This window comes from Scheffersomyces xylosifermentans (genome assembly GCF_036884685.1).
Source record: "Scheffersomyces xylosifermentans strain CBS 12540 chromosome Unknown RJT20scaffold_2, whole genome shotgun sequence".
NCBI classification, from domain to species: Eukaryota; Fungi; Ascomycota; class Pichiomycetes; order Serinales; family Debaryomycetaceae; genus Scheffersomyces; species Scheffersomyces xylosifermentans.
In genome coordinates, this window is record NW_027042940.1 from 2,528,794 (window position 1) to 2,552,823 (window position 24,030).

At 41.3% G+C, this 24,030-nt stretch overlaps 10 protein-coding genes across 10 annotated transcripts; 8 read left to right on the forward strand and 2 right to left on the reverse strand. All coding sequences in view use genetic code 12, as the record gives it.

Moving 5' to 3' along the window:
- The first annotated feature begins 517 nt into the window (after positions 1 to 517).
- Positions 518 to 1,698, forward strand: SSR1 (Ssr1p). The gene has a single exon (XM_064919668.1). It carries the CDS (start codon positions 645 to 647, stop codon positions 1,338 to 1,340), a length of 696 nt encoding a protein of 231 aa, XP_064776468.1. The 5' UTR covers positions 518 to 644; the 3' UTR covers positions 1,341 to 1,698.
- A 1,174-nt stretch (positions 1,699 to 2,872) lies between these two features.
- On the forward strand, positions 2,873 to 4,838 carry RJT20DRAFT_31463 (pristinamycin synthase-like protein). The gene has a single exon (XM_064919671.1). The coding sequence runs from the start codon at positions 3,234 to 3,236 to the stop codon at positions 4,725 to 4,727; it is 1,494 nt and encodes a 497-aa protein (XP_064776469.1). The 5' UTR covers positions 2,873 to 3,233; the 3' UTR covers positions 4,728 to 4,838.
- Positions 4,839 to 5,175: 337 nt separating this feature from the next.
- On the forward strand, positions 5,176 to 6,665 carry RJT20DRAFT_147673 (uncharacterized protein; the record flags this gene model as incomplete). Its single annotated transcript, XM_064918933.1, has 4 exons — positions 5,176 to 5,464; positions 5,522 to 6,049; positions 6,084 to 6,566; positions 6,594 to 6,665. Exons 1-4 carry the CDS (start codon positions 5,423 to 5,425, stop codon positions 6,663 to 6,665), a joined length of 1,125 nt encoding a protein of 374 aa, XP_064776470.1. The 5' UTR covers positions 5,176 to 5,422.
- Positions 6,666 to 7,876: 1,211 nt separating this feature from the next.
- On the forward strand, positions 7,877 to 9,478 carry RJT20DRAFT_93372 (guanine deaminase; the record flags this gene model as incomplete). Its single annotated transcript, XM_064921471.1, has 2 exons — positions 7,877 to 8,103; positions 8,188 to 9,478. 2 exons carry the CDS (start codon positions 7,877 to 7,879, stop codon positions 9,476 to 9,478), a joined length of 1,518 nt encoding a protein of 505 aa, XP_064776471.1.
- Positions 9,479 to 10,368: 890 nt separating this feature from the next.
- RJT20DRAFT_133842 (uncharacterized protein) lies at positions 10,369 to 11,259 on the forward strand (the record flags this gene model as incomplete). Its single annotated transcript, XM_064918252.1, has 1 exon — positions 10,369 to 11,259. The coding sequence occupies one exon, from the start codon at positions 10,369 to 10,371 to the stop codon at positions 11,257 to 11,259; it is 891 nt and encodes a 296-aa protein (XP_064776472.1).
- Positions 11,260 to 11,846: 587 nt separating this feature from the next.
- RJT20DRAFT_126435 (2'-hydroxyisoflavone reductase) lies at positions 11,847 to 12,903 on the forward strand. Its single transcript, XM_064916756.1, has one exon. It carries the CDS (start codon positions 11,922 to 11,924, stop codon positions 12,810 to 12,812), a length of 891 nt encoding a protein of 296 aa, XP_064776473.1. The 5' UTR covers positions 11,847 to 11,921; the 3' UTR covers positions 12,813 to 12,903.
- Positions 12,904 to 13,547: 644 nt separating this feature from the next.
- On the forward strand, positions 13,548 to 14,632 carry RJT20DRAFT_31482 (CIP1 protein). The gene has a single exon (XM_064919672.1). It carries the CDS (start codon positions 13,637 to 13,639, stop codon positions 14,531 to 14,533), a length of 897 nt encoding a protein of 298 aa, XP_064776474.1. The 5' UTR covers positions 13,548 to 13,636; the 3' UTR covers positions 14,534 to 14,632.
- Positions 14,633 to 15,628: 996 nt separating this feature from the next.
- Positions 15,629 to 16,519, forward strand: RJT20DRAFT_2946 (CIP1 protein; the record flags this gene model as incomplete). Its single annotated transcript, XM_064919588.1, has 1 exon — positions 15,629 to 16,519. The coding sequence occupies one exon, from the start codon at positions 15,629 to 15,631 to the stop codon at positions 16,517 to 16,519; it is 891 nt and encodes a 296-aa protein (XP_064776475.1).
- A 638-nt stretch (positions 16,520 to 17,157) lies between these two features.
- On the reverse strand, positions 17,158 to 19,506 carry RJT20DRAFT_133846 (uncharacterized protein; the record flags this gene model as incomplete). Its single annotated transcript, XM_064918253.1, has 1 exon — positions 17,158 to 19,506. The coding sequence occupies one exon, from the start codon at positions 19,504 to 19,506 to the stop codon at positions 17,158 to 17,160; it is 2,349 nt and encodes a 782-aa protein (XP_064776476.1).
- Positions 19,507 to 22,802: 3,296 nt separating this feature from the next.
- On the reverse strand, positions 22,803 to 23,543 carry MCM1 (transcription factor; the record flags this gene model as incomplete). Its single annotated transcript, XM_064921417.1, has 1 exon — positions 22,803 to 23,543. One exon carries the CDS (start codon positions 23,541 to 23,543, stop codon positions 22,803 to 22,805), a length of 741 nt encoding a protein of 246 aa, XP_064776477.1.
- Positions 23,544 to 24,030: the final 487 nt, after the last annotated feature.

Consider the following 24,030-nt stretch of genomic DNA (forward strand, 5'->3'; position numbering starts at 1 on the left):
GCGGGCGCACTACAACCCATTTTCACCACTCTAATACCACCCCATCTTCGTCTCGCTCCCATTTCTCTCGTCTCCCCTGTCCACAATTATCCATACTCTTGGCCCCAAATATTACCCATTCCGGTAGCCTCCCATTCTCCCCCTGGTGTCCCTCATTCAAATGTCGCACAACCCTCACTCTTCGCCCGCTTCTGTTTATATTACCTGCTTTGTTTACTCTTCCCGCACTTCTATTTTTATCCCAAACATTGCCTAAACAAGACACTTTTCTCACCTTTTCTCTGCCATTCCCTTCCCATTCTCAGCCCAATGAAAACTTTTAAGGCCTCGCTCCGGTACACAGTGTGTTGGAGGCTGGAGTTTGTGATCGTGCAAGCACACTGTCAGTGACAGTCCTGTTGTAGATTTGGAGGTCAGGTTATGTAGATGTTCTTCTTCTTAAGAGGGTGATTGTTTTAGATACTTCTGGTCTTTTTCTGTTCTTTTGTTGTCATAGAACTATCCCTTGTCCTTCGTTGTTGCACGCTAGCCCGTTGTTGATCGAACCGCCAGTGCATCCTAGTATTTAATCTAGTCTATCGTTAAACAGCCGTTTTTTCACACCATAAAAAACTAATCATATACACATCCACATTCAACCAAAAATGGCTTCTTTCTTAAAATTGTCTGCTTTGATCGCCTTGGCTGCTACCTTGCAAACCGCTGTGGCCACCCCACCAGCCTGTTTATTGGCCTGTGTTGCCCAAGTTGAGAAGGCCTCGTCCTGTAACGGCTTGAACGATCTCTCTTGTATCTGTTCCAACGATGCTTCCAAGATCGAGGCTTGTTTGAAGGATATCTGTCCAAACGACAACGCCGACGATGCCATTACTGCTTTCGAGGGTTCTTGTAAGGACTCCGGTAACAACGTCAACCTCTCTTCTGTCGCTGAATCTTCTTCCACTGAGGAGTCCTCTTCCACCCAAGAATCTTCTTCCACCGAAGAGACTTCCTCCACCGAAGAATCTTCCTCCACTGAGGCAACCACCTCTTCCACCGAAGAGACTTCCTCCACCGAGGCCGCCACCACTTCTTCCACCGTCGAGGAGACTTCTTCAACCGAGGAGACTACTTCTTCAGCCAAGGCCACCTCTACTGCTGAGGAGACCTCTTCTGCTGCTACTTCTTCCGTCGTTTTGACTTCCGTAGCTGCTGCTGAGACCAGTGTGGAAGCTGAGTCCACCTCTGCTGCTGAATCGAGCACTGCCGAGATCCCAACTCCATCTCAAGGTGCTGCTGGTATCAAGCAATTGTCTTTCGGTGCTGCCGTTGCCGGTTTAGTCGGTATTGCTTTGTTGTAAGTGTAGATCAGTGAATCACACTTATCATAGGCTTTGGGAATTCGTGGGAATGAACTGTCATCAGTTTACGTTACAAATTTTTTTCTTTCTTGTCAGGAATGGCTTCTAATGCTATAAATGAACTCGAACTAATGAGTTTTTGCTAAAAACGGGCCGCTTGTCGAACTGGAATTCAAGCTCCAGATTTCTTTCATGTTATTACTGTCCCTTGTTTAGAGTATAAAAATAGAACATTAGACATAAATACCACTAAAATATATAACAGGATACCAGTTATGCTGAATAAATGTAGTTCACTTAATACGGGCTAGTACCGCCATGATGAGAAGTACTATAAGAGCTTCCACTGGCAAGCTTTACAATAGAATAGTTTTGATTTATATTTTGTTTGTAGTAGGACGAATTCAAAAGGTAACCCTTGGGCACATATGTGCCGGTAATTTTTTATGATCAGAAGTTAAGAAACAGTAACCCAAGACATTATTAAATGGCTTCTGGCTTTTTGTATTTCTGGTCCATTAATTCATTCATTTCTTTACGTCATTCTAAAAGGGATCTAAAATTCGCAACCAATACCATATAGGGCAATTGTTTGGTAGCAGACTTCATGGCCGAAAATGATTTTTACTAAAGTAATTGCTACCCCACCTATGGGCTGATTACACCTTCAGGCAACTCTCTTGTACTGGATGCCGCATTGTTCTCCTCAACATCGACATCGGATGAAAAGCGTAATGGAAAGATTGAAAAGTGTCTATACTTGGCAGAAATTTGCAACTAATTTCAAATACCCAAATGCCATATGTTAGCACAAACGGAGGCTCATAGCCACGATTCAGGGCTGATCTCAGAAAATAGAGATTGGAAGCATTCCTCATACACGATTCCTAGTAGAAGATTCGTTGTTCATATTCTGTAATATCTTATACCACGATACAATAATAGTTTCTCGTAATTTTATTATACCCGGGGCACAGTCGTAATGACAAGCAAATTCATGACCGTTGTGAACGAAATTACATAATAATTTCGCTGGCATTTTCAATTCTAATACAACATCTGTATAACTACACAGCAGAAAGCACGAGTTATTCAAAATTAGCAGCATCTGAAAAAGGCTTACTTTTTTTCGCGCCCACCAGAAAAAATGCTGCGAATATTTTTCAGTGAGGGTTTCTGTACAGTGGAGGTTAGAATAGTAAGTGATACATGAATGTCTCTTTCAGTGGTGTAGAATATAGAAAACGGATACTGTGACAGATAGGTTGGTATTCGTGGCTAGTATGGAAGTGTGGAATGAAGATCGTGTGCGGAGCATCTTAATCGTGTAACATGGTTCAATATTGTATTTTTCGGCAGAATGTATCGTCCTATTGTAGCTAGTACTCCGAACCACTGGGATCCTCACTTCGGAAATTAATTGCAACACAGCAAAAAGACGAATACACCCATCTGTTCACCTAAGAGGTGGCCATTATTGCGAATTGACTATCCTATCAACATACCAAATGGAAATCTCGGCATCACCCCATTTGTCTCCTTCTACCAACCTTTTGCTGCTATACACTTAGCCTTTAAAACAATACAAATCGGGTGGGCTCGGTTCACTTCTATGCAGAAGAAAGGAACCTCCAACATGGTCAGAGCAAGAAGGAGCCATAGTTTATGGAAGCCATATTCTTTAGTTTCTCGGAGCGAAACTCCGCCGTTGGAAACGTTAACGGGCAATGGTATGATATCACGAGTGAAGTATGGTTGAGGGCGGATAAATGAAAAGAGCAGAAAATTTATATAAGGATATAACCCTAGAAGTTATTCTTTTTTACATTGTGAATTTTGCATTACAACTAATTGTACATTTGACATACACCTTACATTACATTCAAGGACATAATGACAGCTGAAAAGAAGGAGAGAAAGCCAATTATCATCAATGCCTTTGATATGGGCACTCCTGGCCTTCAATGGCCAGGTTTATGGAAGCACCCAAAGGACAAGTCCAGAGACTACAATAAGATTGAGTACTGGACCAACTTGGCCAAGTTGCTTGAAAAGGGTAAAGTCAACGCTCTTTTCATTGCTGATGTTTTGGGTCCTTATGATGTGTACAAGGGACCACGTAACGTGGGTCCAGCAGCCAGCTCCGGTGCTCAATGGCCAATCAACGAGCCTAGTGCCGTTGTGGCAGCAATGGCAGCAGTCACCCAGAACTTGTCATTCGCCGTCACTTTCAGTACTATCAGTGAAGCACCATACCACTTCGCCAGAAGATTAGCAACATTGGACCATTTGACCAACGGAAGAGTTGGCTGGAACATTGTATCTTCCTATTTGGATAGTGCTGCTAGAAACTTGTTGAACAACGAGCCATTGCCACCACATGACGAGAGATACGCCAGAGCCCAAGAATATTTGGAAGTCGTTTACCAATTGTTTTTATCTTCCTGGAGAGATGATGCAGTTGTCTTAGACGAGAAACGTGGTGTCTACACTGATCCAGAACGTCTTAGACAAATCAACTACGACGGAAAGTTCTTTAAGGTTCCTGGACCAACTATTACAGAGCCAACTCCTCAAAGATTGCCAGTTGTTTTGCAAGCGGGTACTTCCAAAGCTGGTCTCCAATACGCTGCAAGAAACGCAGAAGCAGTATTTATCAATGGTTCTACCCCTGAAGCCTTAGGTGCAAAGATCAAAGAATTGAAGGCTCTTGTTAAATCATATGGTAGATCCCCAGATGATGTCAAAGTTGTTCAATTGGTGACTACTATCGTTGGAGAAACACACGAAGAAGCCGAGGAAAAGTATAAGGAATACCTTAGCTATGCTGACGTAGAGGGTGCCCAAGCTATATTTGGCGGGTGGACCGGTATTGACATGAACCAATATGATTGGGATCAGGAATTAGATCAAGTTGAGAGTAATGCAGTCAGGAGTATTGCTGAAAAATGGACTAAGCCATTCCCAGGAGAGCCAGCAAACCTCAAGAAGACTAGAAAGTATGTGGCCGATAAAGTTAAAGCTGGTGGATCCGGAATTGTCTTTTACGGTACTGCTACCGAAGTTGCAGATGAAATTGAGAGATGGGTTGACATTTCAGGAGTAGACGGTTTCAATTTTACATATGCCATTACTCCTGGTAGTTTTGAAGATTTAGTAGAGCATGTGATTCCAGAATTGAGAAAGCGTGGTTTGGCTTGGGATGACTATCCTAAGGACGGTCTTACCTTCAGAGAGAATCTTTTTGGTACTGAGGGTGAGGAGCCAACTTTCCTTAAGCCTACACACCCAGCTTACAATTTGAGATGGAAGGCTGGAGAGTCCAAGGAAGAATTTGAGGCCAAGTTTAAGAAGACCATTGAGGAGCATTTCAGTTTCAACAAGTAGAGCAGTTTAGTTTGGTGTAGATGAATTACCAGCTTGAGATTTAGAATATATAGAAAATATCAGCGTGAATAAATTCAATAAAGACAAATGCAATAAATACATTGATATTCTAGGCAGATCACGACTGCAATTCTTATGGAATTGGGTTATGTTCAATATAATTCTTTGGTACTATTCCCTAATTCCACTCCCTATTTCTTTCCCTGCTTCTATTCGCTAATACTCCTCCCCAACTGACCTCCTCCAATTGGTGTACAGTTTTTGCAACAGGCTGCCAAAAATATTTTCGCTTGTTAGTCCCACCGCGTGCACTTGACTAATTAGGAAGTTCGAATATGCTGTGGCAGCTGTCATTAAAAATGCGCGATTGCGAACTCGGCTGACATTTTTGCACCCTGGAACTAATTTTGGAGTGAGATGCCACTGTAACTATTAATGCTATTAGCTGAAGGGATATGGATCGATAATTGAGCAACGGCATAATTTCGTAGACGAGGGGGAAGCAGGAGAAGCAATTAGTTCAATTAGGCAACTTTAAGATATTATTTAGTGTTTATAATTGTTTTCTTGTTGTAGTAGTGAGGATTTGGAACCTTTATAAAGACAAGCCCTTGCACGAGACAATATTTTATTGGAGTAGGATAGTAGTTTAGATTGATAGCAATAGTGAAATAAGCGTGGAAACTCAGCCTAACATGACACAACTCACAGCTCAGGAAGTAGATAAGAAATATAACGTCAGACCATTCATTGAGGCTCCTCCTTCAAAGTCAGGAATCAAGCCCATTGAATAGGAATCTATCGATTTGTCACTCTTCAAAGAAGGACCAGAACACTTCGAGTCAAGTAAGAAACTTGCTGACACATTGGAAAAATCACTTTCGACTTACGGATTCTTCTCGCTTATCAACCATGGCATAGACACTCAAACTTTTGAGGAATTGAAAGCCATTGCACAGTCCATTTTGGAGCTTCCAGTAGAAGAGCAGGGCAAATATTTAGCAGGAACTTGGAAATCAGACTTGGAAGACAGAACCAAGTCTTTGGGAGCCGAAAGAGGCCAAGGATACAAGCCAAAGGGATATTGGTCCATGAGAAATGGAGTCGAAGACTCAATTATCCATTACAATTTTAACAAAATGTTGCACCCATCTTTCTTCGACGAGACTATCAACAAATACCCTGAACCAGCCAGAGTCCACTTAAAAGAGATAGCTGATTATTTCAGGTATTTGCACAACGTGGTATTAAGAAAGATTACCATATTGTGTGATATAATTTTGGAAATTCCAGAAGGTTTCTTGTGGGACAACTATTTCAGTGTGATAGAGAACGATTAAGAGAAGTCGGGTGGAGATGCTATACCACAACATGAAACCAGAGGATGAAGCCAAGGTGGGCAAGAATTGGTTAAGAGGACACTCCGATAGTGGAGGATTCACATTTATAACATCTCAACCTATTTTATCATTACAAATTAGAGATTACTACACCGGCGAATGGAAATATGTTGGACATACGCCAAACGCTTTGATTGTAAATATTGCATATGCGATGGAATTCATCATAGGAGGTTACTTCAAGTCTTCCATTCACAGGGTAGTTTCCCCTCCAGATGATCAGAAGAACTACAGAAGATTGGTTTTGATTTACTTTTCCGGGCCAAAGAGCACATCCATCGTTGACCCTGAACCATTGAACTCTCCAAAATTGAAGAGATTAGGGTTTGAGAAGCCAGCGGAATGGGAGAAGATAACATTCAGTCATTGGAATAACGAAAAGGGTAGAATATTTGGGAAAAAGGCGGTCAATGATAGTGCTGGAGTCGAGCCTAATTTGGTATTGTGATATGGTAGATTGCATGAGAGATGGCATCAAGCAGAATCTAACTTCACAATTGATAAGGCCAGAAAGAGGTTTAAAGTCATTGAGATTTAGACGACTAATTAGGATATTTATGAATTGATACTCCCGTTGACAGATGGGATGGCAGACTCATGGGATCATAATAATAAACGACTCAATAAATAATCCTAGCTGTAGATTATTTATGGTTCATTCATTGTACAATGATTTATACGTCTGAATAACGAGGGTATATTGTGTCTTAACAAGAGAAACACCTTGACCACTCTTGTTCAAGGCGGTGAGTGCTTGGGTACGGGCAACGTTTTCTTGAGCTCTCTTGAAGAGGCTAACATCATCCAGAGATTCGGTCACCGTTTGCAATTTTCTTGTAAATTGTAAGTCATGGTAGCAATAGTTGAATTGCTACCGGGACTCCGATCGAACTAATTGCGTTATGGTTTCGTCGGCGGTCTTTTCGGTTCTCTTGCATTAACCCATGCATGGTGGCAGTGTTCTCGACATATTTCTACTCCGGCGATTTCATCCCAAATTGCTGTCTTGATTTGGAATTACAATTCGGAGGCCCGGTTGCTCTACACCTTTCTTCACCCATTCATTCATAGTATCGCCATTTTGCAATGGTCCCAGACGGTATATAGCCACCGATTCGGAGCACCGCTACCATTTTCTTAACACATTTTCACATTCTCATTTTCGCAAGCCCGATTTCACTTGCGGTCGTGCGAGTCCCGTTTCGCAAAGTTGCTGCCAGAAACGTAAACATTTACGGACCAGTTATTTGCAGTTTACATCATCTCACATTCTGTCTCCAGGCACTGTTTTACATTTTAAACCTGTTCTTTGATAGTTCCTCTGCCAAAATCACAGGTTGCGATATTCTTTTGCAGTTTCATGATAAGGGTTTTCAGCATCATTTCAAGCACCTCTGACTGGGTACTACATGGACTCACTAATGGATATTCCGCGGAGCACCGATTGCAATGCAGCAGCAAGTGTATGGTCGGGGTAGCGTTCCGTAGTTAACGCTGGTTGTGAAATCGGAGGTCCCGTTTGGGTATCTGCAAGGGTTGGAACACGTATAAGTAGTGGGCCCTTCGTCTTGAATATGTTATGACCGTTGCTATAATGTTGCAGCTAGAGACCAAGGGTTCAATTACACTATTTCCAACTTCATAACAGATCACTCCACAAATAAGAGGAAGTAGCCGCCAGTAAATACTACCCCAATTACCAACCAATCCCCCAAAACCATTCAGAAACTACCCTAAACACTTCCAACAATGCCTTCAAATGCTTCCTTGATAGAACCCAAAGCAATGAGCTCCGTCTCATACACGTTATACTATGGTACCTTTATTCATACTCCTTCATTAGGCGACTTGGAAATATGCTTTAATACCCTTGTTGGTGTAACCGCTGCAGGTGACATTGACTTCATTCACAAGAACTACCGACCAGAAGAACATGATTACCAAACCGCTGTTCAATTCTTCATTAACAATAGAAAGTACGACGACGATGAAGATGACAATAGAAATAACCACAGAAATGGAAACAATCGTAGAGGAAATAACAGAAACAATTACTCAAGAAACAGGCATTTTGACTATGTCGATTACTCGCAAGACCCTACGAAGTTCTTCATGCCAGGTTTCATTGACACACATATTCATGCATCCCAGTTTCCAAACATTGGTATTGGGTTAGACTGTCCTCTCTTGGACTGGTTAAATGACTACACATTCCCATTAGAAAACAAGTTTACTGACTCCAATGATGAGAAGTTAAAGTTTGCCAAGAATGTGTACTCTAAAGTCATCCAGAAAACATTGACAAATGGTACCACTTGTGCCTCATACTTTACTACCATTGATCCTCATACAACTAACTTATTTGCTGAGTTATTGTTAGAGATTGGTCAAAGAGGCTTTGTCGGAAAGGTATGCATGGACCATAATGACACTTATCACGACTACGAAGAGTCGTTTGAAGACTGTGTTGATTCCATGAACAAGATTATTGAGCGCATGGCTCAATTGAATCCAGCGGAAGAGACCTTGGTAAAGCCGATCATCACCCCTCGTTTTGCCCCAGTCTGTTCCCGTAAGATGTTGAAATGGTTGGGTAAGTTAAGTGTTACCCAGGATTTGCCAATTCAAACACACATTTCTGAGAACAAAAAGGAAATTGAACTTGTTCATGATATGTTCCCAGATTGTGAAGACTACGCTACAGTTTATGACAAGCACAACTTGTTAAACTCTCAAACTATCTTAGCCCATGCCATCCATTTGACCAAGAAAGAGAGAAAGATGATCAGAGAAAAGAAGTGTTCGATTTCTCATTGTCCAACTTCCAATACTTTCATCTCTAGTGGAGAAGCACCCATCAAGCAATATCTTTACAATGATAAGATTAACGTTTCACTTGGAACTGATGTAAGTGGAGGTTTTGACCTGAGCATCTTAGGCATAATCAAACATTGTATCTTGGTATCTCACCATTTGGCAATGAAAACTGGAAGACAAGGAGACAAATTAACAATCATTGACGCTATCTACATGGCAACCCAAGGTGGTGCTAAGGCTGTTGGAATGCCAGACAAATTGGGATCCTTTGAACTCGGCAAGAAGTTTGATGTCCAATTGATCGACTTGGACTCTAAGGAATCCAACGTGGATACATTTGAATGGCAATTACCAACTCAACACGAGGGAGATCATAAGAAGAGAACCAAGAAGATGGAAGATTTGCTTGGAAAGTGGATCTTCAGCGGAGACGACAGAAACTGTGTCAAAGTCTGGTGTAATGGTAGATTGGTCATCAACAAGATGCATTACTCCCGTGACGACAGATGGGTTATGGTCGAGAAGGATTTTTAAGGTTACAAATCCACAAAAGTTACTGATTTATAGTTAAAAGTTTACTTGCTCATAGAAAGTAACAATACCCTAAGAATGAACAAGGGCTAGCATTGATGCAAAATTTCACTTCTTGCTACCTATATAGGCAGTCTATAGACTAAATTGCCCAATAGTTTACCTAATAGATTATTAGTCATCTTGAACAACATTGTAGACATACCCCAGTTGTAATCGTGCAATTTACAAAGACGTTAATCCGAACTACGCTTGTCATTTCTTGAGTTTTCTAATGCTGTGTTAGAACATCATGGTCCTCCTAAATGAGACGAATTTTGCAGTCGAAATTATCCCCGAGCTATCTCTCAACCGTAAAGAGAATTCGGTTATTCCATTTCAAGTAACTCCAGAACCTCCTAGTACCTGCTAGTATACCATTTGCGGTTCTAACCAACCAAAAGGTGGACTTAGCTCAACGCTAACAATATTCTTAGTAAGTCCATAGTACCATGAAACCCACATTTCCGTGCTCTGTCATTATTCCATACATACGCCGTGCGTTCCATTGGGTGAGCCCGTAAATCCGGTCGCACACAATGGAGTTCTGTGATTTGGTGCATCGGCCGTAAGCAAAAGTTGGATGGCTGTTCTGTAAGCGATACAGGAAGGATGCAACTGGTATTGACGGGATTACCGATAGTTGCAGCCAATGATACTGTATTTCTGTGGAAATGTGGCAACTAACTGTGGAGAAATTGACTGCAAAACTATCCTGTTATAAATCAAGAAGTATATAAGGAACATGAAACCTCACTGTTGGGTCCAAGAATTAGTTTTGAACATCAAGAATCATCCAGTTCAATACTAGTTCATTCTATTTCAATTCAAAAAAACAATTAACTTTCACAACAATGTCAAAAGTTTCAGTCGCAATTATCGGGCTCAACGGTTTCGTTGGCAAGCCAATCCTCGAAGCAATTGAATCAGGAAAATATGACGACAAGTTGAAGTTCCCAATAAAAGCCGTCACCAGAAAGGAAACTCCTTCTACTAACAAAATCCAATATGTCGTTGGTAGCTTGGAAGATGATCGTGTTGAAGAACTCTCTGAAAAGCTTGCTGGTACCGATGTTATCATTGAATTGATTACTCCTGATCCAAACTTGTTCGCTGTGATTGAGAAGATTGTACTCAACGTCAAGCCCAAGTTGTTCCTTCCTTCACAATTCGGTTCAGATATTGATCAAGTTCAAGAGTACGCTCCGGGTTTCTTAGCTGTGAAGAAAGATCATTCTGAGAGATTGAGAGCTAAAGGTATCAAAGTTGTTGACTTTGTCACTGGTTTATTTGCTGTTCCAGGAACTTGGTTGTACGAGTGGGTGGGTGCTGCAGGTGCTGATGTTGAAAGCAAGACTGTTGTCTTTAGAGGTGATCCGCAGACCAAAATTTCGATTACCAAGTTGTTCGATATTGGAAATTCCGTTGTTTCTTTGATCACATTAGATCCTTCTACTATTCCTGATACCGTCAGAATTGAGAGCGATGAAGTGACCTTTCAAGACATTATTGACAGATACGAGCAAACACATAATGTCAAGTTTGATGTGGTAAAGCACATTAGTAAGGAAGATGCGTTAGTAGAATTCAGGGAGAGCGTCAGCAAAGGATTTGACCGTAACCAAATCTTCTATTATTTGAATGCTATTGCATCCCAAGGGCTTGATAAGGGTTTGAATTACTCTGAGAATCATAATGAACTTGTTAACCCACGGGAAAGCTTGTGGAAGTGGGGAAAGTTCTAATTATTTAGGCAGATCTTCATTTCATTTAGTTTTTGTGTGATAAATATTACAATGTTATACAATTATATGTAGTTCATTTCTATCTTGCCATTTTCTTGTCTCTTGTTCAATTATGATCTTACTACTGAGGTGATTATCCATTTAGGGGTTTGATTTCATTGTGGTATTCTTCTCTCTACGAGGCATTTTATTTAGAAGATGACAAAGTGTGGACTTCGAGATTTAACCCAAGAATGGCTTGTTTCTACCCGTAAAGCTACCAGATGCGGCGGCAAAGATACGTTGATTAGTAAAGTGATCCAGCCGTTCGCTATAAGCCTCTCAGTAAAGTAATTCATCTGCGTGGGATGTCCATGCAAGGGCTATCCTATCATCATATTTTGCAGCAAAGGAGATTGTATGCAGAGTAGTTCTGAAAATTACTGTTTGAACAATCCCAATGCTTATTAATTTTGGTTAAGGGGCTCATCGGGATAATCCCCATTTGTCATCTCCGGTCATTTTTGCAACGCGTATTTATGAGAATGCTGCAAATAGAATTTCTTAGATCTTTCATTTGCAGCCCCTTGTTCAGCCAGAGTCTATGATATAAATATCACACAAGCATTCTATTCAATAGAGTGAACCTTGGTAATTTCATCAGCACACTAAAGAAATTGACCATGGTTAAACTCACAATTGCAATTTTCGGCGTCAACGGCTACTTAGGAAAGCCATTCATTGAAGCTCTTGAATCAGGAAGATTCGATGACAAGTTTCAATTTCCTGTGAAAGCAGTTACTCGAAGACCAACCCCATCTACAAGTAAAGTGGAATACATTGTTGAGCCATTGTCACACGAAACAGTAGATCTGATTGCTGATAAATTAGCTGGTACAGATGTTATCTTGGAATTGTTAACCAGTAACAGTGACCTTTTCGAAATTGTTGAAAAGATTATCTACAAAGTCAGACCAAAGATATTTATCCCTTCCCAGTTTGGCTGTGATGTTGCACAAATTGATACCTATGCTCCAGGGTTTGTTCCAGAAAAAGAATTGCATTCACAAAAAATTCGTGCCTTAGGTATTAAGACTGTTCATGTGATTACCTCAATGTGGGCGGTCCCTGGCGATTTCCTTTATGAGGTGGTCGGTGCTGTCGGTATAGACACCAAAACTAATACTATTGTTCAAATAGGTGATCCTCAAACCAGATTTAGTATTACAAAAATACCAGACATCATCAATTCAGTCCTCACTTTGGTTACTTTGGATATCTCTGTGATTCCTGACACAGTCCGAATCCAAAGCGATGTGATTACATTTCAGGATGTTATTGATAGGTATGAGGCCACTCATAACGTCAAGTTGAAGGTAGTAAAGAAAATAAGCAAAGAAGAAGCAGCAAAGGACTTGAAACAGAGACTTGCTCATGGCTTCAATCATGACGATTTATTTTTTTACTTACAAGCAATTAGTGCCCAGGGATTGGACAAAGGTGTTTACTTTCGTGAAGTACACAACGAGCTTGTTAATCCTAATGAGAGCTTGTGGAAGTGGGAGAAATACTGATTACTTGTTTTCTTTTGGAAGGTCAACTTAGTGTTATTTTTTTGTTATAGTGAATTTAGGTATAATATAACTCCGTTTACTGAGGTTTTGAAGTCATAGTATTAAACTCTATCACTGATTTTAGTAAATTAATGTACATTGCTTACCATTTAATGGTAATCAATAAACTTATTACCTATGCCTTTTCTGTGCTCATTAGTAATTTTCGTAAAGGCCTACACGTGTTCTGTGAAGAAGTTGATGACCTTTCCCATAAACTTGTTCTCCCCTCTCCTCCTCTCCTATTAATGAGGAAAGTTCTAATCAGCCACGAATAACGATCGATCTTCGGTAGTAGTTGAACCCTTGCCTGAGGCAATCTCCGTGTATCGCCGTGTCTCGGGCTTTGGCTGAGAAAAAAGAGTTGCAACCAAATAGTCGCTTTGCTGCATTGAACTGTACATAATATTCTAAGTATAATGCTAATTACATTTTATGGGGAAGATGCCATATGGGCCTACCAACCAGATTGGAAGCTATCATACTTTTCTTACCTCCGCTTCAAATGCCTTCCATGCTTTGATCTCCACGACACACGGACTCCCCACCCTTCATCTATCGGAAAGCACGGGCTATTTGCATATAATATTGGAGATAGATCCGTAACTGCACATTGTTCAAAGGCAAAATGATTTGAATTGTCTTCTGTACCCATAATTTTGCAACGGATGGACTAACACCGCTTTTCATTAAGTCCGGGACCAATTGGTATGTAAAAGGGTGTTGAAATCATCATTCAATTTGATTTCTATCTAGTCTTCAAATAGTTTTAACATTCAATCAACATGACACAAAATAAAGTATCTCTCGCAGTTTTCGGTAATGGTGGATTCCTAGGTAAGCCGGTTCACGAAGCTATTGCTTCTGGTGCATTTGATGATAAGTTGACGTTCCCCGTTAAAGTTCTTACTAGGACTCCAACAGAATCGGACGACAAATTTCAGTATATCGTCGCTAACTTGGACGATGCTCACGTCGATGAAATTGCTCGAGACTTGACTGGCGTCGACACCATAGCTGTCTTAGTTACAGCAAACGCTCAATTACTCGAAGTTGTTGAGAGGATTGTGGAAAAGGTTAAACCTAAGTTATATATTCCTTCTGAGTTTGGTTTTGACACTCTGAAAGTTGATCAATATGCTCCAGGTGTACTAGGTTTCAAAAGAGACCATGCTCGTAGAGTCAGAGCACAAGGAATAAAGACTGTGCAGTTAGTTACTTCATATTTTGCATCTCCAGGAGCTTTCCTCTATGAGTGGGTTGGCTCTGTAGGAATTGATGAACAAAAGGGAACTTACGTCCAACGTGGTGATCTTGACACCAAGTTTGCTATTACTTTTGTACCAGATATTGCCAAGTCAATTGTTTCTTTGTCGGTTTTGAATCCTGAATCAATTCCTGATGTTGTCAAGGTTCAAAGTGACAATATCTCATTCCAAGATGTGATCAATAGATATGAGAAAGACCACAATGTGAAATTGGAGCTAGCAGAGAAGATAAGTATTGAGCAGACCACGAAAGAAATGAATGAAAAACTTGCGTCTGGTTTCAAGTTGGAGGACCTTTTCTTCTATGTTCACAGCATTGCTGCCCATGGTTTGGATAAAGGAATGTCCTACAGTCAGAATGAAAACGAGTTGATTAATCCAGGAGAAAGTTTATGGAAGTGGACGAAGTATTAGTGACTCCTTGATGTCTTTATGTTCCTTGACGTATTGGTATTCCTACGGTTTCTACGTTTAGTGCTGTATGTTGAGCAGTATATGCTTTGTAGAGTAACCACTTCCTAATGGGCCATGAGGAGCTCCATTAGTAAGACGAAATACATATTGATTACAATAAAACTGTATTAGAGATGATGTAACACTTCATAATCACCATGGTTTACAAAAGTGTGGAGCATTTCACATTAATAAGACTATTCACCAATGATTGCAAAAATATTAAGAATTTTTCAGTAAGCAAGTCAGCACCCAGTGCAGACAAAGAATTGTATACACCAATACGAATTACAATTGCATTTTACTTCTTACTCAGAAATTTCACCTGTCTCTGTAATCACACAAACTATAAGCATAAGCAGTTCTCAATCACTAGTCAATTTCTTCTTAAGATAGATATCATAAACTGTCTTTCACCAGTAGTTACGTAATTTCCACGTGACAATATTTATAAGCATTCTTTCAAAGTTCACTCACTCCTTACTAAGTCACTCTCAATCACAAATCTAACTCTCTCTCACTGAATTTTCTCTGACTTTCTCTCATGAAGATGAAGAAAATACAGAACCAAGCGAGAAGCGTACCGAGAGTGTACCTGGTCACCAGGAGTGGAAAGATACGAAAGGAAGAAGCGAGAGCGAAGTCGGAGTTGTCACCTCTTTGAGGTACAATGACATCTTAACCGAACGGAACAATATTAGCAAAATTACTAACCCATTACTAAAATTTACCGCGCAACCAGTACGTTTTGTCAATCTCATCCTGTACATATGATTGGATTCTTGAGGTTGATTGCTGATCTGATTAATGGTTCCTATGTACAGTCTATGATTACTAAGTTCGCAATAGTGATAAAGTGTGGTGGCTCTGTTAACTATGGGACAGTTTGGAACTCCACACTGATTTGACTGCGAAAACGAAACGGTTATTTAAGGGAATGATTCCTACTGTTTCAATTGAGGTTTGAAATTATTACTCCATTACGAATAGTTTCATCTAGCTGAACTGCTCATACAATTCAAACACTCTCCACACTAACACTCAATTTACATCACAATGTCTAAGGTCTCCGTAGCTGTTATCGGTCTCAATGGTTTCTTGGGAAAACCACTTCTTGCTGCACTTGAATCAGGCAAGTTCGACGACAAGTTGCAATTCCCAATCAAAGCCATTACTAGAAAGGAAACCCCATCCACAGACAAAGTCCAATACGTTGTCGGTACTTTGGACGAGGCTAACATCGATGCAATTGCTGAACAAATCAAAGGTATCGATGTGATTGTCGAATTGGTCCATCCTACTCCAGAATTGTTCGCTGCCACAGAAAAGCTTGCTTCCTTGGTCAAGCCTAAGTTGTACGTTCCATCTCAGTTTGGTACTGATCTTATCCAAGTTGACACATACTCTCCAGGTTTCTTGGGTGCAAAGACTGAGCACTCCAAGAAGCTTAGAGCCCTGGGCGTCAAGGTTGTTGACGTGATCACCGGTTTTTTCTTCGCCCCAGGTGCTTTCCTCTACGAAATTGTTGGCCACGTTGGAATTGACCCAGCCACCAAAACCGTCGTTCAAAGAGGTGCCCCTGAGACAAAGATCGCTGTCTCCTCTTTGCCAGATATCGGATACGCTGTTGCTTCTATCATCACCAAGGACCCATCCACACTCCCAGACACCATTAGAATTCAAAGTGACACTATTACCTTCCAAGATGTGATCAACAGATACGAGAAGGACCACAATGTCAAGTTGACTGTTACAGAAACTATTTCCAAGGAGGAAAGTTTAGAGGACTTGAAGAAGAGGATTGCTGCCGGTTTTAAACCAAGTGACTTCTTGATTTACCTTCAAATCATTGCTGCCCAAGGCCTTGATAAGGGATTGTCTTTCTCTGAGATTCATAACGAATTGGTTAACCCAGGTGAATCCTTATGGAAGTGGAGCAAGTATTAGGTCAGTAATATGTGATCTAGGTTAGTAAAGGTAAAAAAGAGCTCCTTAACTCTGCAGTAGCCCAATTTCTTTAGTTTATTGTTTACTTCAGTGTTCAATAAATATAAATATTAATTCAAGAATGTAACTTGTAACTATATTTAACTTTTTTTTTGTATATGTCAATCGATATATAAAATAAGCATTGTTCCCATGTATTGATGGGTTGTTAGTGAAAGATACGCTTTTTAGAAAGCGCAAAAATAGACAGGGCTGCAAAATGCGAATAGTATAAATGTATCTAGACTATTTTCTAGAGTATGTAGTATCTAGGGTATGTAGTATCTAGAGTATGTATTATATATATATATATATTAAATTGTATGTAGACCGATAAATGTATCTCCTCCAAAACAGAGTGGTAAGTGTAAGTAATGAAATAAAAAGGAAACACAAATATAATAATAACCCAAAATTTTTTGCATCAACAAATCTTCGTTTGTTCGTTTTTTGTAGTTTTAGTTTTATCGTTTAGTCTTTCTAAGGCTAATAAGTCATATCTAAAAAAATCGGAAATTTGCATGGCAGGTCATTTCTAAGTCTAAGCGCCATGGTGTTTAGTAAAGACATTGTCTTTTCTAGTAACTGTCATCGCAAGTTCAGTGGTTGATCGAGTCAACCAAAGACTTCAACACAAACGACTCTCCAGAGTTTGAGTTGCCTCCATTGGAATCTGTACTATTGCCATTGCCATAACCTCTATTCAAACGACTTGAAAAATCGACGTCTTCTTCCTCAGCGACCTCTTTGAGATCCCCGCTGTCTCGTCTGAATGGCATAAATCCAGACAATGGTGGGGCCCCCGAAGAGGAAACGCCAGCACCTTGCATAGGATAAATATTGCTTCCGTATATATTCTGTTGTTGAAAACCTTGTGCTGGGTGTTGCTGCTGCATCATTGCTGGTAGATAAGGCATTGATTGTTGTTGAGGGTGTTGGTGGTACAATGGCTGGAGGTTTTTCTGCTCAGAGAGGAAACGTCTAGGAATCTGGATCAAATCGTTATTCATATTGAACGACGAAGGGCCCATAGAAGGCAGGGGAGCACCTACAGGAGGGTGCATTGGGAACTGACCTGTAGAAACCGGTTGCGGCTGATAAGAGAAACGCCTGTCTGGATTGTAGTACGGTTGAGGACCTCCATTGACATTAATGTAATTGTTGCTGTTATTGGTATTATTGCTATTACTGAAGGGATCGTTCAATGTAATCTGTTGAGGAATAGTTGCAGTGGGAACTTGTTGTGCCTGCTGTTGTTGAGGGGCCTGCTGCTGAGGAGCTTGTTGATGCTGTTGCTGTTGTTGCGAATGAGCAAACATCGAAGTAGACCCAGTGTTCATTAAGGGACTTGTACTACTTTGTTTCCTAACAGTATAGGGCAACCCAATCACAGCACACATCCAAATCCTGGTTTTGTAGATTCTAAATAATTCTCTTACGAGGTCTCTAAAGTCGATACGCTTCGAGGTGGAATAGTAGAAAATCAATTTCTTGCGGTCAAACTGGTACTCAGCATCAATAAGCTTCATTTGCAAAAGATCTTGCGCGGAAGCAGACTGATTACTATTACCACCATTGTTACTGTTAGCAGCATTGGTCAAAACCCCTGTAGCATTTGCTATCTTCGCAAGGCACAAGCGGCAAGCCTTCTCCTCGTCCTGCTTTTTGTTCAAGATTTGGATGATCTCATTAGGTTGCGCCAAAGACAAAATAGACTTGGGGAAGTGAAGAGTAGGAGGACTAACGTTGTTGTTTGACGTGTGTTCACTCAAGTTTCTAACAGAGAGAGAACCATCAATGTTCTCATTTTCATTAAGTGCAGCCTGCTGCTCCTGGAACTGTAAGAGTTTCATTAATCTCGCTTCATCGATGGAAATGTTGAGCTTGAATACCTTACCCAAATCACGGCCTCTATCTGCTTCAACTATGACGAGATCGCCCACACGCAAATTGGCTAATTCGGGCAGAGGACTCAGTGGCAAATAAAAGACATCAATACGTCCGGCCTTGAAACCTACCAAGATCAACTGGTAGTTTCTTAAGTTATTTTCAATGGGGAACTTGGGTAATTGGTAGGCATCACTAAGGTACTTTTCTTCATCAAAAAAGCGCTCATTAAGCAACTTAAGAGTCACTTTCACTCTCTCGTGTGGGTCGCTTTCAAAGTATTCATTTACCAACTGTAAAGTGCTCTTGTTGGTGATTGGGTCCTCTGTGAAATTGAAACTAGAACTATTTCCACCTCTATTTCCAACAGTATTGCTTCCAGCGAAATTGGAATTCTGTGAATTATTGCTGTAAGAGTAGACATCGGAGTACGAGTGTCTTCTGAGGTTGAAGTCGTAGTGGGCATTGGGCTGCAGCTGCTGCAGCTGCTGTTGCAGTTGTGACGAACCTTGTTGGGAGTGAACCTGGTGTGGTTGACGATTCGGGTTCATTTCGTAGCTACCGTCAAACATTCTTGGAGGCAGCAGATATTCAGTATCTTCTTGTTGTTTTTGTTGCTGTTGCTGCTGTGGTTGTTGTGGAGAAGACAAATTTGCAGAAAATGAGCTTCTTGTAGAGCCTAGATTGTCATTAGCTGTTGGCTGGTTGTTAGGAGACCAGATGCTGGCGTTGGCATTATTTGCATTATTGGACCAGATATCGTAGCTGGATGGCCTCCTCTGGTTGGTGTTCGGTGTGGAGGGGACGTTGGACCATATATTGGATGTTGAAGACGATGACATCGGTGCAGTAGCGGGGAGCGATGAAGGGTTTGAAGATGGGCCGATGTTGTGGGAAGAAAAAGCTGGGGCCAGTTGAGGTGGAGCGGGGGCCACCGACGCCGAAGTGGTGGAAGGTAACGACAAGGGCGGATTATTATTCATCGAAGACGACGAAGGCGAGCTAGGAAAGTTGGATTTGGGATCAAATGTGGGGGACTCTCCGTTGAACGATAAAGTCATCATCTGGGTAGCTTCTGGGGCTAAAGTGCGTGAGGGTGGTGGGATGATGTCACCAGGGGAAAACTACTAAGTGATTGTGAGTGACTGGAACGGAAGAAAGAGTCACAGAACAAAGTCAGTCACCGAAACTGTGAGTCCAGCTAAGTAAATGAGTAGGAAACAAAGAAAATGAAGGGAAGAAAAAAAAGGCTAAAGATATATCAACCAAGCAATTCAGTAGAAGAAAATAGCCGATTGAAAAACTAAAAAGCAAGCAAAAGGGGAACCAGAGGATTCAAGCACCTTTTGTACAAAGTCAAGGAGGGAAAAAACGGACTTCAGTAGACTGGCAGCAAACTGGGGAAGGAAAATGGGGAGCAGATGACTTGTAGCCAGGACGTAGGAACTGGGGTGTAAAGTAAGTGAAGCTAATGATGGGTGCAATATTCCACTGGGGGGTGTCAATTGCTGGGGTAAAGATCAACGGTAGATGGGATTGTAGATTGTAACGTTAATTGTGGTTAATTGTAGTAAATAGCACAATCAACCAATGTCGAGTAAGTAATTAGAAACTGTCTTCTATTATGTGTTCTTTATTCTCAAGCTTTGAGTGCTCTAACGTTAGAACTGGGGAAGAAAACACGAATACAAATATACTAATTAATATCTATGCACAATAATACCCACCAGGAATAATATTCCGCTGCAAGGCAAAAGGCTCAAAGACAATGCGGGTGACAAGGTTCAAGGATCGAAAGTAATCCAATCTCCTCCGACTGACTCTTGGATTTTCAGGGAAAAAATATTAATCTTGGTAGCGGCAAGCAGGCCAGAAGATAGCACAGTGGCGGGATCAAAGCCTGTTTAATGCGGTTAGTGGGATGTGGTGTGGAATGAGACTTGCGGTACGAAAGAGAGCCCTGGGAGAACAACGGCAATTGGTGGTTCGTGATGGTTCAGGTCAAGGTTCTACGGTCAAGTGATTACGGAAACTGCAGGAATCCACACCACAGGCCCAGATCAAGGTGGGTCCGGACAGTGAGGATATATATAGGAGGAAAAACATGAAAATTAAATAAATGACCAGTTTTCAGCTAGCGGGCTCGTAAACCCTGGCACCCACTGATATGGAGCAACTGTAGCTTGTAGGGCATTCAAATAATTCTGGGGATGCAAAATAAAAACCCACAACGTCAGAGTGTCTGAGTCCCCAGCAAACTCCTGCAAACCCCATCTACACACACAACGTCATAATGGGCGGGTGTTTGCTGTGGATCATGTATGCTGTTGCGTGGGCTATAGTTTAGATGGTTAGGTAATTAGACAGATAATATACTCATATTATCTTCTTGTCCTGGTCGTGGGACAACTGAATGTTGGTATGCCGGGTGTTCTCTGGCGCCGCCCCCAGGTATTTGCATTCTCTCATGGCTTGTTCTCAGTTGTGATTGGTGATTGGTTCCACTGCAACTGCCACTAGCAAAATAATTTCCCCACAGTGGTATGACAGAACAGAGCCCCCGAACCTTAATTGCATCCCTGACGGCTTTGTACCTACACCGCAATAAAACACGTATGATCAGCCTGCTTCTCCTGAGCCGTGCTGCGAGTTTCGTCGTCTCGCAGTAAATGTGTAAGTGCCAATTTCAGTATCACACATCATAGTGCTTATTTTTTGCTTTGTGGTAATCTCCCCACTATGGGGGGGAATGCGGCGCTGTACAGGAGAATCGGATACATGTAGGATGATCGGTGCTATACAGGATAGGCGAAGATACTTACATTAGATTGTATGAAGGCGTGTATTTTTACGGCAGGCGTGTACAGGATTTCATCTGGATTAGCAGCAAGGGCAAGATCAAGTTGGAATGAGATGGGATTGGGTTGGTACAAGAGGAATAGCTACCTGGGGATGGCAGTACAGAGTTAGGCAATAGGTAGCGCGGTAAAAATTTTGTCAAACCACAAGAATTCACCCCTTAATGGCAAGTAGGGCAACATTTTCAACTATATTCTTACTATAGCATCCATTTTTGCGGAGAACAGGCAATTCACACGAGAGACGATTCACTCGAGTATTTTCGGAAATACAGAAATGGTTGGGTAGCTGGAGCTATCATTCCCGTATGCGAAACTTCGCTTTCGAGAAAATATGGCCTCAGAGTACATAAATTCACTAAAGAACACCAGATTACACATCAAGGAACAATATGGAACTTTCTCGTGACTTCGTTTGAACGAACGCTTAACGATCAGCGCAACCTTAATCTCCTGGTAACATGTAATCTCAACAGGAGCGGAATAACTGTGCTGGCTGAAAAGATCCTCTTGGGGTTGTCTGATTATCTGTCTTCGCTTACTATTTCCTAGCCCTGCGCATATATTATCTCGTCACGGGCTCTTAAAGTGGTGCTATCTCTCGAACCAAGAACTATCTTGCGTCTACCCCCATCAATTCTCTTCCCCGAATTACCCACTAGAGCAATATTTTTTTGGATCTTTCTGTGGGATTTCAGCTCCGTCAAATACAACTCGCACCTATTCGGGTACAGTGATACCATTGTAAGAGTCTTTCTGTAGGTCCCCTCACATCTAACCAAATTCGGAAATTTCATGGAGAAAGAGAGTGTACCCTGCACTTGCTGTTTTTGCATTCGGTTCTTTGATGGAATAGTGAATATGATAATGGGTTGTCCATTTCAGTTCCATAGCAATTGCTCTATTTGGCCTTCACTATCTATCAAGAAGTTCTTGGTTCAATCCTGTAACCGAAACGAAAATCTGAAATCATGCCCAGTCTTTCATACACAAGTTGGCGACTGCCTGTGTAACTGAATGCTCTTCTTCCCATATTCTCTCTCTCGTGTCTGCAGTGTGGGTTAAAGACACGCCATATGGATTAACTAATTCAAGGGGTTTTTAATGATGTATTCAAATCAATATTTTGATCTCTTTGTTTATGCCAGATAGATCTAATTATGGAATTATTTTATTCCTTCAAAGATACTAAAAAGTTACACTAAAACTTCACCATCCTGTAGTGGCTCAGAGAACGGGATCTCATAAATTTATCCCTACTTAAGTAACCAGGGCCCAAAATGGAATTGGCTTTTACTACATTACTACTCGTTTCTCTTAAACTTAATCACATCTTAAAATAAATCAGAAGAACTAAACATATACGTATACATACACACATAAAAAACTAAATGATAAAACACACTACTCACACTCAATTCCAACAGTAGCTTCAAACGACACAGACAGAAATAATGTACACTGTTTTTTTTTGGAGATTTTCTTCTTCTAATAAATAATCATTGGTATTGTTGTTGGTTCGGAATGTTACTGTTTTGCATATTAGAGAAATATTGTTGATATACTTGGGAGTTGTCTCCATAAGCGTTTGGTGGAATTGGGATACCCGGCTGTTGTGGGTGACCAGCAGTTGGGTATGGGATTCCATGAGGTATCTGTCCTGGTGGCAAGTGTTGTTGTGGTTGTTGTTGTTGGTGTTGCTGGGCTTGTTGCTGAGCAGCAACGGCTTGGTGTTGTTGCACTTGGTGGTGCTGTTGAACCTGTTGTGGGGGAGCTGGGCTTTGGTCTGGAGACTCTTGGGAGTTTCCGTCGGATTGATCACCTTGATCGTCACCTAAACCCTCTTCTGGAGCGTTCAAGCAGGCTTGAATCAAGTTCTTACCCTCAGACTTGGTAACTAATGGCTGCAACTTTGGAGTAGTGAAAGTATACACTAAACCAGTCTCAGAGACAACCAACAACAAGACTTGGGTACCAGTCAAAACAGACAACTCGTAAGCCTTCTTCATGATACCTGCCTTTCTCTTGGAGAAGGTGATGTGACGTCTGGATTTGTCCTGAATGAACTTGATTTCGATCTTTCTTCTTTCCTTTTGAGTCTTACCTCCACCACCGGCTTCGTCATCGTCGTCATCGTCGGCACCAGCGACGTCTGCAACAGACTTGTTGACAGAACCACCGTTTGGTCCGTCAAACTGTTGGTCTGCGTTTTCTAATTTGGCTTCAGTAACTTCAGACATTCTAGATATTTGGTTAGTAAGGGTCCTAAAAACAATATGACCTTAACTCCTACAGCAGTACCACGTTTATGGAATGACAGAAGTAAACAGTAGTTACTTTCCCTCTATGTTCTGACCCGTAAACTCGTCGTAGAAAGCGTTATTAAAAGCATTGGTGGTATTGTTTACCAAATTCTCACCATTTGTTGATAGATTGGTGTTTCTCTCATTAGCCCCGTTTCGGCTCGGTCTTTTCCCGACGATCACCCCTCTGATTAATAGTGAGCAGTGACTACGACGGTGTGAACTACACCTCGAACCCAGTTAGCGGTAACTGTCATTTTGACATGTTTCCTGGCGACTGGTTGTCTTGAAAAATACGCTCCTTCCAATTTGGGTCCGTTCCATAGGGGTCTTTTTCTGTTTACAACCCCTAGTCGGCAACAACGCCACCGTCAACAACCGCTGGACGACGCTTCTGCCCTCAATCAATCAATCAATCCATCCG